Source organism: Crinia signifera, chromosome 5 (assembly GCF_055691185.1).
Source record: "Crinia signifera chromosome 5, ASM5569118v1, whole genome shotgun sequence".
NCBI classification, from domain to species: Eukaryota; Metazoa; Chordata; class Amphibia; order Anura; family Myobatrachidae; genus Crinia; species Crinia signifera.
Genome location: NC_139221.1, coordinates 107,842,671 through 107,863,229, shown reverse-complemented (window position 1 = coordinate 107,863,229; position 20,559 = coordinate 107,842,671). Strand labels below are relative to the sequence as shown.

At 44.2% G+C, this 20,559-nt stretch overlaps 1 protein-coding gene across 1 annotated transcript; it reads left to right on the top strand.

The window, feature by feature from the left end:
• The first annotated feature begins 14,097 nt into the window (after positions 1-14,097).
• On the top strand, positions 14,098-19,561 carry GMNN (geminin DNA replication inhibitor). The gene is made up of 7 exons (XM_083187820.1): positions 14,098-14,238; positions 14,754-14,815; positions 16,689-16,784; positions 17,235-17,373; positions 17,482-17,564; positions 17,862-17,972; positions 19,145-19,561. The coding sequence occupies exons 2-7, from the start codon at positions 14,759-14,761 to the stop codon at positions 19,277-19,279; spliced, it is 621 nt and encodes a 206-aa protein (XP_083043946.1). The 5' UTR covers positions 14,098-14,238; positions 14,754-14,758; the 3' UTR covers positions 19,280-19,561.
• The last annotated feature ends 998 nt before the right edge of the window (positions 19,562-20,559 follow it).

Sequence of the window (20,559 nt, the reverse complement as noted above, 5' to 3'; positions counted from 1 at the left end):
TAGTGATTGGGCTGCCTCTTCTGTATTCATATTTATAATAGCACGTAGTAGAATTTCGGTATATATATATATATATATATATATATATATATATATATATATATTCATAACAACAGAAATCAAAGCAACGGACAGTAGAGCCAATCATCATGCATGATTTAAACATGCAGTGTGACTCTAATCTGGAAGCTAAACAGAAGACCATAAAGAAGAATTGGCCACTGGTTGTCACCGATACTGCCTTTAAAAAAGGTAGGGTTGGCGCCTCCGTTGCTCAGTATTACAAGAGGATAGAATCTCAAGGACTGTCTACTACAGGCAGATATGCGCCCAACAATGAATAATACTAAGACATGGCTTGCTAAGAAAAACAGCTGTTTTAAATGCCTTGGGTGTACAACCTGTAGGACACTCAAAACAGGATCATACTTTTGCCACCCACATAGTGGGAAGAGGATAGAGTTGAGACACTGTTTATATTGCCAACTTGATCACATTATATATTATCTGATTTGCCCCTGTGGGTTAATGTATGTAGGGAAAACTAGAAGAACCTTAAAGGAAATAAATACCCACCATAAGTCCTCTATCCAATTAGCATATTCCACAGGAAAAACTGTCAAGCCTGTAGTGGCACATTTCGACACTCAGAAACGTCAACTATCCACCTTACAATATATGATGATCAATTGGATCCTACCCTCCCCTCATGGTGGGGACCGTGGACTGGTTGTTCTCAAGAAAGAGGTATTTTGGATCCACTACCTGGACACAGTATTGCCCAGGACTAAATTAAAAGAATTGCCTGAATATGTTTTTGTAACTAAAATCCAGTCTGAAGATGTGCACTGTGACCATGCTTTGGAAGATCCTTCTATGTACTTATATGTACAAGATCTTGACATGATAAAGCTAGTGATACCCAGGGATGGCTCTACCAGCAGGCAGCTTTAGGTAGCTGCCTCGGGTGCTGTGATCTTACTTTGGTGTTTGTATTGTTTAAATTCAGCAGTTTGATGTTCTTATGTAAACTTTATATACCTAGATGACCGAGCAATTAGGTGACTTAGGGCCTTATTCTAGTTCACTCTTTCTGACAAAATCCTTCTTAGATGGACAAAACCATGTGCACTGCAGGTGGTGCCGGATGTAACTTGTGCAGAGAGAATTAGATTTGGGTGGGGTTTTACTTCAAAGTGAGATCTATATTGCAGTGTAGAAATAATTCAGCCAGTATTTTCCCTGCACAGAAACACAATAACTCACCCAAATCTAATTCTCTCTGCACATTTTACATCTGCCCCCCCTGCAGTGCACATGGTTTTGTCCATCTAAGAAGGATTTTGTCAGAAAGAGTGAACTAGAATAAGGCCCTTAGTCTTCCACTTTATATTATTTTCTACATGTCTTCCAATTAGCTATATGTTTCTCCATTTATACACCCTGTATAATAACTAAAATAATTAAAATAACTAAAATATTGGCTATATTATATATATCACAGCACCAGTTATGAAGAACTGTGGACCTTGCAAAATACAATGTTGAAATAGAATTCTGATATGAGTTGACCATGATAGGGCTGCAGTCCAGAACATATCTATATAAATGTGAGCGCATTAAGTAGTTAAAATTGTGTTATTGTATTATGCTCCATGGCAGCGATATATAGGTTATACATATTATATATGGGAACATGGCTGTGCGGTTCACAATGTTTACATGCATATGCCATTTACTTCTGCTTAGCGGTGAGACGCAAGTCCAAAGGATTGAGCTGATGGTAATGGTTCTGCTCTCCACTGAGGTGGTGTGCATGCACCAGCTGCCATCCATGCTTCTGGATGGGGTGGAACACCCAGAAATGGTATGGTGGCGCGGGATCTGCGTTCCACCGAGATCGCACGTGTGCTCCTGGAGACTAACACTGGGGTAGATGTATTAGGCCTTAACAAGAGATAAATGCAATACTGCACTGTATACCTATATACACACACCGCACACCTATATACACATACAGCACTGTACAACTACCGGTATATACACATACAGCACTGTACACCTACATACACAGCACTGTACACCGATATACACACAGCACTGTACACATAGGTGTGCGCAGCCCATTTTCTTAGAGGGTGCACCATTGGAGGGGCGTGTCCATCATCGCCACCTATGCTGCTGAGTGGCTCACACCAGCACTGACGGATATTTGAAATAAGGTGCTGGCTCAATCAAAGCTTGCCGTCTAACTCTGGCTGGCGATCCGCCAGCTCTGACAGGCTGGCAGACAGGCACCATATTTCAAATGGTCATCAGTCCCAGTGTGAGCAGCTCAGCAGGCACTGCTGATTTATCAGGCCCTGGTACCTCCCTGTAGTTTTATTAGTAAACAACAACCCCCTCCTGGTAGTTCTGTTATCTAAATGTTGGCAGCCTCCACACCCACAACCCCCCCCCCCCCCCCCCCACACACACACACACACACACTCCAAGATAATTTAGTTCTTTTGTTATACTGTATCATATGTTCTAATTTTTCTGTGCCCCTCCTCCCCTTAAGTTAGTTTACCTATGGTATGGCTTGGACTTGCTGCTAACGGCGTCATTCATGAGTCTCCAGTTCACTGCTCAGATCACTTGTGTCTGAGCAGTGTCTTCTGGCCCACCCCCCATTCAGCAACAGGCAGCCTCGCGATTGGCTGCCTGTTGCAATGCTGACCGGGAGGAGGTGCAACCCGTCCGCACATCTTTCATCATTGTTTTCGGTATCCCCCTGTGTGCCCGTGCACGCATGCTGGCGACGCATCCTCACTGTGGCCACAGCACTGCTCAGACAGCAGACAGCCTGTCTGAGCACAGCATCCTCACTGCTGCTGCAATTATGCGGGGTGCGGGGGGAGGGGCACCATAGGCGTGCCTGTGATTAGGTGGTGCCTGTGCACCCCTGTGTGCACGCCTATGACTGTACAGGGACACACAGATCAAGGGCGGTCACAGGGCCAGAGACTCTCACCTCTCTCCCCGGACACTCTTACATCAAGCGCATCCCAACAGCTGGGGCGGATGCTTACTCCAAGTGACCCAGGGGTTCCTAGGTGACCCAGCAGTATAGGGATCTCTGAGGGTGGCCCTGAGGGTGTAAGGATTTCTCTATGAGTAATCCAAGGCTGTAGGGATGCAAGAGTGACCCGGTGAGTGTAGGATCTCTGTCTGAGTAACCCAAGGCTGTACAGATGTAAGGGTGACCGGCGGGTGTTGGGATTGCTTCTGTTAGCTTCAGTGATCACTCAGTAGGCCCTGTTCATTCGATCCCATGCATACACATTCGGGAGATGTGCAGGGCCTTCTGAGTGACTGCTCTGGATTTATCCAGCAGGGCCATTTTTCATTGCGGCCAGAGTTAGACCGGAGGGGCCACACTTTTGAAAAGCTGTGTGGTCTACACACACAGCAATAGTCAACCATTTTCTGAGCGCTTTAAATGATGTAAAATAGCGCACAAAGTGGCTGAATATCACTCCATGTGTAGGCCCCATTAGGTTCAGGACTTTTATTCACTCTTATCTCATCTGATAACAAGTCTAATAGGAGATTGTACATCATGTTTCACTAATAGTGACACAGGGGCAGAGGGAAATATTAGTTGCTCCGTGTTTTTTCAATATATATAACTAACGCCCCCCATACGACAAAGCGATTTACATGCAATCAGGTCAGAATCGTATCGCACAGGAGCCTGTGAATTGCACCAGCTGCAGAAGCAATCTGTTGGCTTACTTCCGAGCCGTGCAGGCTTGGCTGGGATGCCATGCGATATATCCCATGCAAAAGGAATGTATGCAATATATCGCATGCAATCTTGCCACCTGAGAAAGGTCCCAGACGGCTTAAGAGGGGGTCGTGGGTGACTTCTTCACGGGAAGAAGTTGCCCTAGTACAGTGGTTCCCAAACTTTTTGAATCATGGCACCTTAAAGTATCAGAATATTTTTTACGGCACCCCTAGGCCAAAAGTTGGTTACCAATTTCAGTAAAAATACTAAATTAGTTGTGATTTAAATGTTTTCCTTAGGTCCACTTATGTGGTGAGAAACATGATTCACTTCTGTTTACTCACATATTCTTAATTGGAAGCCACAAGCACTGCTTTTGCCTATTTCATTGGCCATAAATAACTTGAATTGGCTCTGGACCACCAACCTGAGGCACCCCTGCAAGTGCTCCGAGGCACCCCAGGGAGCCTAGGCGCACAGTTTGGGAACCACTGCCCTAGTATATGCCCATCTTCACAATTTCAGGGTATGTTCTACAGAGTTTACATGAGTGAGTATTTGGTCCCTCCTGTCAAGGGTCATGTTTGGAGATATGGATAGTGTATATTAAATGGAGTATATTAGATTTAAACTAATAGTTTAATAATGTATGGGTATTATTTATAGCTTCAAGAGACATTTATTTTATAAATAGTTATCATCTGTGTTGAAATTCTTTTTTATGCATTTAAAGGTTCAACACAGGTGGCTCCAATCATATATTAACAGTGAAGTCCAGATAGAGAGCATTTTCTCCCTGCTGCAATGGGTCATGTTGGGTGGTATGCACAATCTAAAATAACCCCGCCCCCATTACCCAGGCTCCCCTGCCTGAAGTGCCCCAGGCCCCCTCAGACCTGTGAGCAGGCCATGTGAGATTAATAGTAATACATTCTACTCCTAACTCATTAGTTTTGATTCCTTATGCAACAACAGACGCTTTTATCATATACTAAAGAGAGGACAATCCTTCTGACAGTTAAAAACAAGTATGCAAATGTCCCTTAATGAGGCTGTCAAGAAAACACAAGAGGAGGACAAAGGAAACCCAGCAGGAGAGGGAAGACAAACCAACAGACAATGGTTTTTAAATTAATGGTAGGAGAAACACTCATTCAGATTCACCTGGAAAGCCTGGTTCCAAATACCCCTTTGACATCGCAAATGTTGGGTCGCATCCGGGATTTGGACACGGGTCCGTCCCGGGAGTGACCCGGCATTTGTGAGAAGAAGCTCTCCTCGGGTCGCTGATGTCACATTGGGGGCGCATCAGCGTGTCATCGGGGGTGGGGGAGGAGGCAGTGTTTGGAGCAGACCCTGCCTCCTCCCTATAGTGTAAATGGGACTGGGGTCACTAGACCAGTGTTATCCGTTTATACTGTCCAGCAACCCGGGTCCGACAGGGGTAAAACCCTTCTTTTAACCCAGGTTAGAATGCCAGGTTGCTGGACCCAGGTTTTCCCTGTTGGCACTTTCACACTGCACAGTGACCTGAGTCGACCAGGTAACAACCCGGGATGGACCCAGGGTATTTGTGCGGGGTATGAGTGACAAAGTAGGTATATGCATGGCTATCAACAGGACTGAAAAAACTGTAGGCCACTTCCAAAACTTTCCATTTTTGTCCAAAACATTAAATTTATATTCACCATTTATAATACTGGTAACAATTCCTGGATATAGCACAATGTCAAATTTTACAACCACCCAATCATCCACCTCAAGCTCATTTCCCTTTTTTCTCCTCATATTATGCCTTTGCTTTATTTGCCTTTGATATTGTCTCATGCCCAATTACTTCACCATTACAGAGTTCCAGGTGATGAATGTTGTTGATGGTGTGAAGAGTATGCAATTTCTAAACAATGAATAAAGTTTAGATTTCTTCATTCATAAGAAAATCTGTCACCTTGGAAGTTGGTGGCATTCTGAAAGCAAATTGTGTTATATTTTTGACAGCAAACAAGTACAACATACTTACTGCACCTATTTTTCAATTCTCTTCTCTGGGAGGAGCTGGAGAGGATGTGCTTCAGGAAACTTCTGGTGGTGGGGCAGGTTCTGACATCATCAAGCCCTGCCCTAATTTCAGGAAAACACAGCAATTTGCGGGTCTAAGGCAAGGTAGGTTGGTGGGGCTAAAATTATATAATTTGCATCATTTTAGCTGCTCCCCAGGGGCACATGAATGCCAGTGATTACCTCTCCATCCTGCCCACTGCACTAGGGTGTGCGATGATGCAGGATATCCTCCTGCTCTTCCATGGGTGTGGGGGGCTACCCAAAAATCACAAGCCTCTGGGAGAGTAGCAAGTATGTAGTGGAATGAATTGAGATGAATAGTTAGCTGTTTTCTCAGAAAGACAAAATGAATCATGCTAGCTGCATTATTTTATCACAGCAAACATTTGAAAGTGATTGTCATTTGTGAAAAAAATGGTAATTCAGTTACATGAAATAAAACTAACATAACTCATATGAGAGCCCAAGATGTAGAGCAATTCCACATCTAATAAACATCCACAAACATATTAGGGAGAAAATACCAGAGGATTTTCTCTGACCATCATGCAGGTGAGTTTATATAAAAAGAATGGCGCTGAGCAACTCATGTTACAAATTTTAGGTTAGGTTAAACAAATATGTTCCTACTTTGAACACACTTTTACAATTTACTAAATAGACTATCATGAAAAGAAAAAAAAATCATACTATTTCAATTGTATTATAAGGCTTTTATAAATATTAATATTAAAGTAAATTTTTCATACCTTGAAGTTGTTAAAATTCCCACCTTGAACACATTGAGCATGTGCTATGTACACAAATGCTCACCATAAGTAAACAACTGGTTTTGGAGGGAAAAACATTGATTCTAACATGACTCAGTGCATGCTCTAGGGCAGTGTTTTTCAACCACTGTGCCGTGGCACACTAGTGTGCCTTAAACTGTTCTCAGGTGTGCCCCCAGATCTAAAGATGCCCAAACCAGTTTACAGTCACCACCAGTTCAACTGGTCTCTTTTTTTCATGTAAAGGGCCAATGTATTTTATTTTTGTTACCTGTGGGGACCAATGTGATTGTTTTTTTATATGGGGACCAATAGGTTTTTGTTTTTTTTAATGTGGGGGCCGATGTGTTTTGCCCTGTGGGGATCATAATGTGCCTTGGGAAATTTTAAAACTTATTTAGTGTGCCGCAAGGTAAAAAGGTTGAAAATCACTGCTCTAGGGTAATAATGAAGATACAATATTTCCCAAGAAAAATATATTTTCCACAACCTCATTTAAATGGAATGAACCAGCCCATTAATGACAAAAGATAGTTTAAAAGAAAGAGCATAATTCAGACATTTTGTGAGACAAGTATGTCAACATTTTTATTGAAGTGAAAAGCAGGATATATGACTCACACCTCCATTTTACTGCTTTATGTTTTTAGGGTGTGATCCTGAGTTAAAAGCAAATAGGCCCTAGTTGTGTCCACCGTGTTTGCATAAAAATAGTTGTGTATTTTTACTGGTATATGGAGCATAACTACCGATATTCTGACTGCCCCATGCAGTGCAGCAGGGTCACTGAAACAGGGGTCGTGGCCTCACAACATGGGGGTAGGGTGCAAGGGCATGTTACCTTATCACAGGATGTGTGACCTCACAAGTGGGTGGTACAGGGTAGACAAATTTGCATAATTGTGGCCCTGCTACCATTATTCAATGACAGATTACCAACATTATCGGCCTCCCAGACCACCCACAGATGCAGGGCTCTCCGGCCAGCTCCAGGAGACTTTTATACCTTCCAAGGAGCCAGAGTGGCACTATATTTTTTGCTTCTAGAGGCATAAATATTGATAGATTGGGAGAGGAAATGAATGTCATGTGTCATGCATATTAAAATAATGAAGGCTTTTTAGGAGAATATGATGGTCCAAAAGTCAAAGACCCCATTCAGGTCCATGAGACTAAGCAGAGAGTAGTAATAGGAGATAGGTTAAAGGACAGAAAATGATGGTGAGAGTGAATGGAGAATTGCTAGTCACATTCATCACAGTGGTGAGTGAAAACCAGACCAAGTGATTGTCCACATGCACGTCTCTTGAGGGCATCGTTAATAATATAGTGCATACACACTAGCCGATATACATGATATATCACTAAATATACAGTGCACATTGTTAACCATGCATCGTCTACGCACCATAAAGTACTGCGAACAGCTTATCATATAAACTCCATGCTTAATCAGGCCATTGGTCTGTAGATTTGCAGAATTCTATTGTCGTTTTAATTGGCTGCTTCATTTCAGAGATATGTGGCAAATGTCCACATTTTGGCCCAACTAACGTCGCCTACCAGGAATGTGAATACACGCACCCCACTGGATGCTGAATGTCCCCTCAGGCCTGCAAATGGATGCTTTGCATAAACATACATTTGCAGGCTTGCGGGCGGCCCTGAAATCATTTGATGGTTGTCGACCTACTGTAGATTAGCAGCGCCCTGCTCTGAGAACAGCACAGGCAGCTGACATCCGGTGACATCAGCTGCCCACCTGCATGGAAGCCACCCCCTGCATGCTAACCCCCCCCCCCCCCCGCCGTATGCACCTCAGAGAATATGCGCAGATCTTCAACACCGGACGTCGTGGCGAATTCGCAACGTAGTGTACCAACCAGAATGAGGGCCTTTTTTTACAATGCACCACCATTGTGACAGTTGGTAAACTGTCTCTGTGCACCTGCTGGCTGATTTGGAACATGTGACCTGGTAGGTGGTCTATAAACTGTGACAATTACTTGAAGCCACCCAATAAACGGATTTTTCTTAATGAAGGGATAAAATGGGATAAAATTTTAAGAATAATTATTACACATTGAGATACTTCGGTACTTCCTCATCTTTGCAGCCACCACTACGCCAGTTACATTAGCCGCTACTTAAGGATTTTCAGCGAGGAAGTACCCCACCCTCCTGTGTCCACACCACCCTCCTGTGTCCATGCCACCATCTATTACCTTTAGTAAAGTTGTGGCAAGTGAAGCGTACCGGAGCAAGCCACCGAGCGTAACGCGTGGCAAGGGGATGATTGTGCTACATAAATTCTGTAGCTTAAGCGGTGGCCGCAAAGCTGAAGAAGTACTGATACTTCTAATAAATAAGGTTATGTTAAAAATGCAATCTAATAATTATTTGATAGTAGTTTATTTCTAATAACTCAGTAATTGGGACTGTGACAGCTCTAAATCTATCACATTGGCACATTCCTGGCAGCAGGGCTGGCTCGAGGGATGCTCCATAGGAGTGGCCATGCTGGGTGCCGACTCCTACGGACGGCCTCAGTCCAGGACGCATACAGGGGGGAGGCAGGTGGTACCTGGACAGCGTGGGGTCCGGGCAGAATGAAGTGCCCGGGGGCTGAGGGTGCGGCACCGGAGTGGACAGTCCACAGTGTCCGGGAAGCGGTGAGTGAGCGGACACTGCGGACAGTGGCGACAGCATTTGAAAATTAAAAAGATAGGCTGCACGCGGCGCGCCCTCTGTTGGTGATTGGCTGGGAGAGAGAGCATTCTCAGTCAATCAGCGGCTACTCTATCTTTTGAATTTTCAAATTCTGCCGCCGCTGTCCGCAGTGTCCGCTCACTCAGCGCTTCCTGGACACTGTGCACTGCCCACTCCGCTACTGCGCAGCTGCACCCACAACCCGGAAACTTCACTCGGGCGCAAGAAAGCCTGGAGCCGGCCCTGCTGGCAGATATAAATCTATCACACTGGCACATCATTTTTTTTTCTTCTTCTGATTTTCCAGATGAACTGGCTTTAGGTAAACAATAACAAATTTGTTAATGAATATATATATATATATCATCAATAATTAATTTGAGCTTGGTTTAGTGCCTCTGAGTGAGAAAGCTAAAACAAGTAAGCTATAACAATGATTACAAATGTTTTCAGAACAGAATTCTACACTCTAAAGTGGTCAGTTTTTCAAAAGTCTAACCCCTTAAAGTGTACAACCTCCATGACACTTAACTATTGGTAACCTTTAGCTCTAAACGTCAAAAGAGTGGTGTACTGTACAATCTTTTCCTCATAATAGAAGACATGCTGCATTAATTTCTAACATCAATGGTTCAAGAGAATTTGAAGTAATAAGCTAAGCCTGCAGGTGCATCTCTCAGATGTAACTATCCTCAAGCATCTTTAGACTTTGTGCTGTGTAATGGACCATACCAGTTTACTTTTGCAGAAAAGTAAATCTATTACTAATTACGAGATGTGTGCTTTATTTAAAACTTTAAAAGCACTATGAAAAAAAATGATCACTTGGTGCTAAAAAAAAAGCTTATATTTGCACATAAGTGATATTAAAAAAATATTTGGCAGCACGGGTGGTGTAATGGTTGGCATTGCTGCCTCACAGCACAGAGGTTTTGGGTTTGATTCCTGCCACAGCCATAGCTGAGTTTGTATAGGCTGCTTGTGCTTGTGTGTAGGTTTCCTTAAGCCATCAAACCATATACTGGATGCCAAAAAAGCTTAACTCTAGTATACGGTATATGCTGTAGGGAACACACCAGCCAATCAACTCCTGTCTTTTTTCAAACATAGCTGATTGACTGGTGTGTTATCGCCTTACCATACTTTATCTCCACAATATGTCTTAACCAGTCTTAATACCAGGCCCATAGTTTGTAAGCTCCAGGGGGGGGGGGGGCAGACGTCAGGCGGCCGCACCACCTCACGGCTGTAATTACATGGAAACGCCCAGCTTTTGCATGGGGACGCCCATGAAATGCTGGGCATTCCCATATCAGATAGCGAAGCCAACCCTCCAAACCTCCCCCCCCCCCCCCCGTGCGAGCGGCACGCTGTCAGTGCAAGTCGGGGAGGGTGCATACGCAGGGCACAAACATTAGTCCCCCGTGTCAAACAAACAAGAATGAGGGCCTATATTAAATGATTTAAGAAAATGGAGTGGAGAGTGATAAACAACCAGCCAATCAGCTCCTACCTGATATTTTTCAAACCCAGCCTGTGACATGACAGGTAGGAGCTGATTGGCTGGCTGTTTATTTCTGTCCATACTTTCAATATGGTCGCTGAGCGACCATATTGCCTGCGATTAGAATGTGCACCGGTGATATATCGCCGGGTGCGCACTCCCGTTTTTTCCCCCCGTAGTGATCGCTGGTCACAGGAACATGCTCCTGCGACAAGCTGATTCCACTGCCAGGCTTCCCCAGCAGTTTTTTTTTCATCAGCAACCATCTCTGGACGCTGATGCAAACGGGATAATGAGCGATATATCGCTCGTCGATATATCGCTCGTCGATATATCGCTCGTCGATATATATCGCTGACGTGCGTACGCACCTTAAGAGAGGAGGAGGAGGCTCGTGTGCAGTCTCTTCCATCTGGGTCCCCTCCTCTCTGCCCGGAGCAGCACAGTCTGTAGTTTGGGCTGAGAACTAGATCTCCGGATGGTGCGGAGGACATTTCTCTGGCGATTTTCGAATCCGTGCCGCTGCCAGTATTGTGGAGTCTTAGCACTAGAGCATTCTGTGGGTGCAGTATGGGCCCCCTGGAACTCAGGGACTCGTGTTCACCACGCACACTACACCCATTTTAAATAGCTTAGTTTTTCACTTGTGTGCTGCCCTGGGGTGACTGGCCTATGCCAACCTTTTTGGGGTTCTGCACCCCAGATTCAAACTTAGTATTAGGGACCCACCAGAAATGAGGGCACCGTGAAGCTGGTTGGTGGGCAAATATTTCTTGGCCAATTAATATACCAAGAGCCTCTATTATTGATTAGTAATATGGAGTGTGCATCTGCACCATGTATTTTTCTTTGCAAATGTGCATGCATAAAGGTTTTATTCACAAAATGAGTGACAGGTAGTCATCTATGGTAACTGTGTTATTACAGTGGTGCTGGAGAGATGCCTACCTTTAATAGATTGGAGATATGCTGGACACTGGTATGTTTTCCATTAATGGGTATCAGCGATGGCAAGATGACACATGGAAAGAACCATCAGTGGTATACAACTATGCTATAAAGTACCATCAATGGTTCTTACCATCGACGTTTCATGCATGTGCAAAAGATATATGTGGCTGATGTCTGCCACTGCTCTTACCTTGCTGTAGCTGCTCTGCTGAGCTCATAGGATAAAAGTAGCCTCAAAGCCCCACCCACTGACTGGCAGACACCATCACGCTCCCTCCTCTATAGCAGAGGCGCATGGGAAATGCACATGCTCCATCTTTACTGTTTCAGGGCCAGATGCACTAAGCTTCAAAAGTGATCAAATGGAGAGTGATAAACAGCCAGCCAAGCAGCTCCTACCCGCCATGTCACAGACTGTGTTTGAAAAATGTCAGGCAGGAGATGATTGGTTGGTTGTTTATCACTCTCCATTTTATCACTTTTGAAGCTTAGTGCTTCTGGCCCTCAGTCCTTAAGACCCCACACAGGTCACATTTTCCAAGTCACCTTTCACGAGCACTGGGTATCACCCACTGTCACATGTTGAAGATCTGGAAAACATGAACTGTATGGGGTCCTAAAGGCTGGGCGCTAGATGTATTAAGCCACATTATGGAGGTGAAGTGATATCAGTGCATGTTATGAGTACTAGCTCCTTCCCATGTAAGATGGGGCTGTTGTGTTTCAAATTATGTTTATATTGGCAATGCTCTCTAAAAGGGCAATGTATGAACCTGCAGCAATCGATTTTTGGCAACTGCAGGTGGCGTTACCCTATTCTGCACAGCAGGGACAGTGCTATCCTAGTCTGTGGAGGGTAGGGTTACCACCTAGTCCCTTTAATTCCGGACACATATTAATTACACAGGTTCTGTGGCTGGCTGACTTCAAGACTCCACTTCACCTGATTTTAAACTGCCACAGAACCTGTGTAATTAACATGTGTCCGGAATAAAAGGGACTAGGTGGTAACCCTAGTGGAGGGTGCCCACTCCAGGGCTGCACAGGAGATCTCATGTGAGTAGAGATCTTGTGCATTCCCAGAGGAGCCAGCCTCGTTCAAAGACACCTACTTCCCAAATGTGATTACAATGACACAGTCCCACTAATTGGACACTGTTCCACCTGCAGGTTGTAGTGTCCCCAGGAGGGCGCATCTAGCAGTACAAGTAGGGTAGCCAGGGGCTAGGCCACGCCTCCTCCACAAGATGCCATGCTCATTCCCCTCCAGTGGCTCCATTCCCTTTTTGGGTTAGCCCATGCTGATTGAAGTCTAAAGTTGGGTGGTATGTATGGGGGCACAGTGCATCAACGCTGAGTGCTCAAGGGGGGATTGCAGGAGGAGGGACGTTTAGTACATCTTGTCGGTGTTCTCCTTGGTAATAAGAAGCAGGAAGTGCTATCATGCAGCTATATACCTCCCAATGTCCTCTCCAGGAAGGATAGAATGCATTGCCTCTAGACTTCTCTCTTAATTTATGATTGCCATCACCTGTAGTGAAACACCTTTTTTATAAATCAACCTGTTCAACACAGGTGATGGATATCATACAAATTAAGAGGGAAATACGGGAGCAGAGCATTGTGGGGTAGATGTATAATGAAGCAGTGATAAAGGAGCAGAAGAGAGCCAGATGTAGATGAAGCAGTGATAAAGGAGCAGAAGAGAGCCAGAGGAGAAGTGTCCCATGGCAACCAATCAGCTGCTCTCTATATTTGTATATTATGCAAATTATAGATGTTACTTCAGTGCTGATTGGTTACCATGGGTCACTTCTCCTCTGGCTCACTTCTCCCTTATCACTGCTTCATAAATCCTGTTGAATACTGAAGACATTCCCGCGAGGCCAAGCCCCCGGTTTAGGAACTGTGGGGGCATGAATAGACGCTGTGCGCTTGCCCACAGCGTCTATTCATGGGTGACAGGGGGGACTCCCAACTGCCTGCCGACAATGGGCAGAACACGGGAACAGCCATAGAAAACGGGACATTCCTGCAGAAAGCAGTACAGTTAGGAAGTATGGTCATCCTTAGCATAACTGTGCAGCATCACTCAGTAAAAAAAACGTGCCCAAGGCAACCATCGATGGTAATGGAACATCGAAGTTTTCTAAACATTGACAGTCAATGGCCAGCCCTAGGAGATAAGGAGCTCATCCAGACCATCGGATTACGGTCTGTGGCGGTAACTGTAGCTGGCCAGTCTCTCCCACAGGGTGCTAATGCGTTTAGCACATTTTCCTTTATTTACTAACACACAGGTGACGGGCAGAGACACGCTACATCAGGCGGGAAGACAAGCACACGTGACCGCCATTGGGGCGGACAAGGAGGCGGATCACATGACGCGATACGCTGCTGCCTATAAGACGGGTGGGGCGCGGGAAGCGGCAGCAGACGGACGGTGTTGAAGAGAACAGCAGAGAACGGTGGGTTTTTGCTGACGGGTCCGAGGCGGTGTTTGGGCGGGAGGGCTTACGGTGTTGCTGGGCTGATTCTTTTGGTGCGGTTCGGGATGCTGGTGCGCCCGCATCGCTGATCGCGAGGGGATGTGGGCTGTCCCGCCTCGGTGGTGAAATCCCCGATTCTTGCCCAGATCCTACATCGGGTTTGGCGGTCCCGGTCAGGCGTGTACTATTAGGCGGTTAGGCTTGGGGAAAGTCTCTGCTCTGAGGACTATCGGGATAGGGTGTGCGGGTATGAGCGATGGCATTACCGCCTTGTATGATCCCTAACAGGTCTCCTTATGTGCGGCGCTTGCTGGTGACCAGTGCTGCTCTCCTCCCCCCGCTGCTGCTAGTCCCTATGTGGTCAGTGCCACGCTGGCTGGCTGTGATCCTGGTCTGGCGGGCAGCGGTGTAGTGGGAATAATGGCTGCCAGCAGCAGGCTGAGATGGGCTGTAGCTGCCGAGCTTTATCATCAGTCTTTCCTTTTTGTCCACAGACATCATGAATCCCAACCTGAAACAGAGAGCTGATGCTGGCAGATCTGCCCTTTCTATTAAGGTAATTGAGTACGATGTAACAAGAATGAGCTAAAGTCTGTTAGTTGGGTTCCTGTATTCCCATCTAAAGTGTTGCACTCATAAGTTCTTCCAGTTTATTGTGCCTAAAAACCTTAAACTGTCTGAACTATTGTACCTGCGAAGGAAAGAGCTTTCGGTGCCCAATAATGAGCTGTAAAAATAATGCTTTCCCTATCTTCACATTATGTTCAGAAATTGGCATATGTGACGTGTGGTGGGAGCAACCGTTGTAGTGTCTGTAGAGCTTCTGTTTCTTAAACGAGTGTCTCAGCATTGTCAGTTATGATACTAATGGCCCACATAAATCAGGCTGGTTTTGACGAATCAGGCTATCATATTTGGTCAGTTTAATGTCTCAGGTCTGTGCACATCTGATCTGCTGGTCGTCTGACCACCCGACCTTGAAGCTCCATCCTTTCGGCAAGATGGGTGGGGAGCAGGGACGCATGCGAACTGTCACAACAAATTTTGGTGGATCACCTGTCCCTGCTGCCCAGGAAGGTCCTAGGCGGCTTGCAGGTTATTGTGTTTCTGTACACTGCAGCGAGACATCGCAGCAGAGTATAGGCACCTTAAGATGGGAGTTCATTAATGAGAACTGTCGCGGAATTATGCTTGTTTTATCAGCTTAATTGGGCATACACACTGGCTATTACAGACTTTTCTAAAAGATTTGACTAGATTGCTTAGTCGCTCGGTGTATAGCCCCCCAGCGATGCATAGTGTGGTCACCTAACTAGCTTTATACTGCATGCAGTTTTTAAATCTAGGTATTGCCTCCACTGAGTGCTCTGATCTGTGCTAACGATCACTCAACAAAAATCTCCTGTTAAATCATGTGTAGGGGCATAAAACTTGAGAGCTTGTTAAAATGTAGCTATTTATTTTAGTGTCTTAAAGGGTGCAATTGTGCTGTGAAGCTGCATTGCTTGACTAGGCACACAATGGCCAGTTGCATTGCCCTTGATTTCTTGGCACAGCAACTATGATTTACAGTTGCTTTAATGCACAGATTCTCAATGTCACTCATCAGGACCCCATACTGTTAAGGTCTCTTCACAGAATCAAGTGAAATAATTAGCTCCACCTTTGGCTCTTAAAATGTCACTCGATAATGAGTGCATCTGTTGGCTGACCTGGAAGAACGTGAAATGTGTGGGGCACTGAGTTTGAGAATCACTGCTCAAATGTGTCCTCCTCTGTCCAGTTATGTTCAGCAGTAACTCGTGTGAGCGACTAACTTTATGCATAGCTTTGACCAGTGCTGGTTATCTGTTCTACGGGCTGTAGATTGCTAAGGGTTAAACAAGCAAAAAGACAGAAGTCACTATATTAGTGTTAAGTAAGATTTTCCCATGAGATAGTCTTGTGTTGTACGGTTACCTGTCATATGAGCCACTGGTGTCATGTGTTGCAATTTGAGAATGTGATAATCCATAACTTTAAAGGACTTGCAATAATGCTTAAGGTGTTTAACAATGCTGGTTCCCACAGTCTCAAACATTTGTTCTATTGATTGACAGTGAGATAATAATCAGCAGAAAACCTGACCGTGGGAAAGCTGTACCTGTCATGTTTCATATGGTATGAATCAGTAGCTTTCTCACGGTACTGTAGGGAGACACCTCTCCACCCTGTGGCTATCGCAGTTTGTTTGCATATAGTAGTGGCAGTATAGCCAGTTCTAAAAAAATCAAATGGGCTATTGACTGTAATCTCATTGTTTGCACTGTTGTAAGGCCATTGATTAAATATTTGTCCATATAATAGGCTGTCTAGGTTTAAGAGCATTTGTGATCTCATGTCTGAGAAACTACTGCATTTACTAATTTTTTTTTTTTCTTTTTCTCTAGAATTATTTTACAGACAAAGCAGAGCCCGCTCAAAGAGGGACTCTTAAAGTAATCCAACCTTGTGCCAATGGTCAACTTGTAGGACGGGCTAAAGAGGTACGTGAAAATGCTCTGTAATTCAAGCGAATGACACTAATCTATTTGTGTGGAGTAACTGTACATTGTATAATAGCATGTCTTTATGTTAAATTGGCCATTTTATCTTTGAACAAGACACTTATCAAGTCAGGAGATGAGCCCCATACACTTAGTGATTATTATAAATAGATCACTAATTCTGTCCCTTGAGTGGCATTGCTTGCATTTTGGCCCTTCTGAGTGGCATTGTTCAGTGTTTGCTTAATATTAACTGTGCCCCCTTACGAATGAACCCCTCCATCTGCTGCATGCCCAATGTTGAATATATTGTCAATGAGGCATAATGGCGGTGGGGTTTCAGTGATATCTGAAGTGTAGCAGTTAGTGTGTATTGGGGCTTCAGCAACTATTGCTCTTGGTAGCTGATTGTTAAATGCATAAACTAAGCAACATTTTATTTCTTAATAGACCATCAAAAACTCCACAAAAAGGAAGCTATGGAATGACAAAATCCTATCAAAGAAGGCAAAGGTAGAAGTTGCAGTTGACCCTGAACAAAGGGAAAATGAAGGATGTTCAAATGAAGCATACGACCTTATGGTGAAAGGTATGTCTAAACATATGCCATGAGCTTGACCTACTTATTCTAGCAGGGCTTTATGCAAGGATCTGTTTTCTGGGATACTTAGAAATGATTTGTATGTTTTGCTTGTAGAAAATCCCACTTACCAGTACTGGAAGGAGCTGGCAGAGGAAAGGAGAAAAGCACTCTATGACGTTCTACAGGAGAATGAAAAGGTAACAATCTGATCAGGCTTGCATGCCTTCTACCTGCAGGACTCTTCACATAACTGATCATTGCAGGACTCTACATTGTTAGAAATGTTATTCGAAAAAGGCTAATCCGCATGCAGCTCTGTATGTGGTCTAGCATACTTTGTAGACTGTTACAATAGTTGCCAGAATAACAGCATGGAGCTGCAAATTCGGGCTTATACATTTAACACCCCCCCCCATCACCATTATCTTAACCATAGCAAATGGATGCTTGGTACTTTTGTAGTAAGTGCTCAACAGCTGATCTTTTGCTTACAGTTGCATAAAGAAATTGAAGTCAGAGACGGGGAGATCGCACAACTGAAGCAGGAAAACGATGAGCTTGTGGAACTGGCCGGGCATGTGCAGTACATGGCTAATCTGATTGAGGTGAGTTTAGAGACTTTAGAATATGGCTTACCAAAACATAGTTTGACAATAAAATCTTTGCCCCTTTTGTCTACCCTCTTATCTTTGGCATCTTCCCTATTTGTTCAGCATACTAATGCCTCAGTTTAAATTGCTCTGGTATTATGCCAGGTACAGGCAATATTAAACTAATTTGCTGGTCTTTGCCATTGACTACAAATCCATAATATTCTCCAGTGTACCCACTTCATTGCCAGTGTGTGCTCCTGCATCTCTAGCAACATCCCTGTGTACATGCAGCTCAATTGGGATGTTGCTAGCAATGCTATGCTGCCAAATGCAACATGGCCCAGCTCCCCACTGGCAAGGGCAAGTGAGTGCAATGCTGGTCACACCAGTCTAGTGTGTACCCAGCCTAAGCCTCAAACACCCGATGGAAGGGGTTCCTGCAAACCTCCCCAGGGTCATGTGCCACTGAACATGATCTATAGAAAAAGGCCTAATTATAGCTGGCCATACACTTGTGCAATGTGCCCTTTTCACCTGATTCTGATGCATTGGGCTTAGAAATCCAATGAAACGTGGCAAGTTGTATCCTAGGTCTCCAATCCAATGCATTTCCCCATGCTGATCTGAGGTGGCAAGTGCTGAACATAATAATTCTTGCTGGAGTTGCATAGGATACATTGTATACAAATTGACCATGTGGTATAATTACGTCTGCAATCTTGCTGCCCTGTTCAAGGGGATCACATGCAACATCTCCCCTTGAGAAGTCTTAAGCCCTGTACACACACATCAATTTGCTTTTGTTTCGATGTTCAATTCGATTTTCTATTAGATATGGCATTAGACCTGTACTTTTGCATTCGAGATCAAATTCGATATACATTTATGGTACATTGTACACATTTGCTTTACTAGATCAAATGTTTCCTTGGCTGCACAGTAGATTTTTCAGTTTGATTTTGTGAAAACGGGAGCGCGCATCGAATGTAGATCGACAGTGACACAAACATTAGATTTCGTTTAGGATTTGACTTTGTTTCTGTAAGCAGAATCGAAAATTGATGCATGTGTATGGGAGCCTTAATATGTAAGGGATTTGAGTTGCCTTGAAAATAGTTGATAAAAGCCATGTATTTGCTTCATAAGTCAACTTTAATTAAACTGCATTTATATTCTTCTTGCAGAGACTTACAGGAAGTGCGCCAGAGAGTTTGGAAGACTTGAAAAACTTAGACTTGGAAGAAGCAAGGTGTGAAGATGAAGCAGATGTAGAAGAGCAACAATCTAATTCACCAATGCTTGATGATAGTGATGCTTAAACACTGATGGGACACTGACTGTAGTGTATTTCTCCTGCCCTAGTACATTAATGGGCTGTTACTGCCATTATGCTGCCAGTTTAATGTATTTAAGAGCTCTTCAGATGAAGTCCTTCAGATGTGAATTGAACTGCCTGTACTGTTGGCTTTCCAGCTGGCCACCTGTCTTAACCACAAATACTGTGTATTTTCTCTTGTTTGTAAATAGTTATTTTTTTATCTGCTAGCCTTGATAAAAGGTGTTTGTACATAGTTTGAATAAACTTCAGTTTTGTAAGTGCATTGCAGATGCTATTTATTTAAAGTATGTTATGGATGTCTTAAAGCAGATTATACTAGCCAGGTACTGTTGGTCTGCCACTAGTACAAATCATCCTTATAGCCTAGAGTCTCCTCTAGGTTAAGCTATTGGGTACACACTATTATATCAATGTTCTATTGCATCATCCAGTGTACTGTCAATGGTAACTGCATGCTGGTCATAAACTACCTCCCCTCTTATGTACATGCAGCTCAATTTGACAAGACTATCAGCAACTTCATGTACATGGTGGGTGACATCACTGACGTTGTGAGCAATATCAGCTGTGGTATGCAAGGATTTGAACACCGGGGCAGTATGGCTGTTGTAATGGTTAGCATTACTGCCTCAGCACTGAGGTCATGGGTTTGATTCCCACCATGACACAAACTGTGTAGAGTTTGTATATTCTCAATGTCCCCCCACAATCCTAAAATATACTGGTAGGTTAATTGGCTCCCAATAAATTAACCCTAGAATGTCTTTGCATGTACATGTGGTAGGGGATATAGATTGTAAGCTCCACAGGGACTGATGTGAATGTTCAAATCTGTAAAGCGATGAGCAATATGTGCCCTATATAAGACTGTAAAAACACCATAATTCCAACCGTTGGTGCTTTGATGCAGGGCTGTGAGCAAAGAACTACAGGCTCTATTCTGTATGTCATGTTACCCCACAGTGGAGAATAGTCCCTGTCAGGATGTTGGCCATTCAATCGTTGGAATTCCAATTTCACCTACACACAGCAGGAGCCACTGCAGTCATCACAAATGGGGATAGAGTAGGTGTACTGGAGGAGTGACACTTTAAGAAACTTTACTGCTGCAGGCTCCTCCCTCTATCCCCACCCAGACCCTAGTCTTAGAAAAAGTGCCTGGAGGAGTAGTTTCTCTGGGCCTCTTCTCAGGAGGTTAAGTTACTTACTTTTTTTTTTTTTCCTGACCATCACAGGCAGACCCCTCTGAGGGTCTGCTTG

Bases quoted from the DNA above. Each gene is read 5' to 3' on its own strand.
- GMNN (XM_083187820.1), top strand. From the start codon at position 14,759: ATGAATCCCAACCTGAAACAGAGAGCTGATGCTGGCAGATCTGCCCTT. The intron at 16,785-17,234 runs GTACGTGAAAAT...ATTTCTTAATAG, and splicing joins TTGTAGGACGGGCTAAAGAG to ACCATCAAAAACTCCACAAA. The intron at 17,973-19,144 runs GTGAGTTTAGAG...TTCTTCTTGCAG, and splicing joins ACATGGCTAATCTGATTGAG to AGACTTACAGGAAGTGCGCC.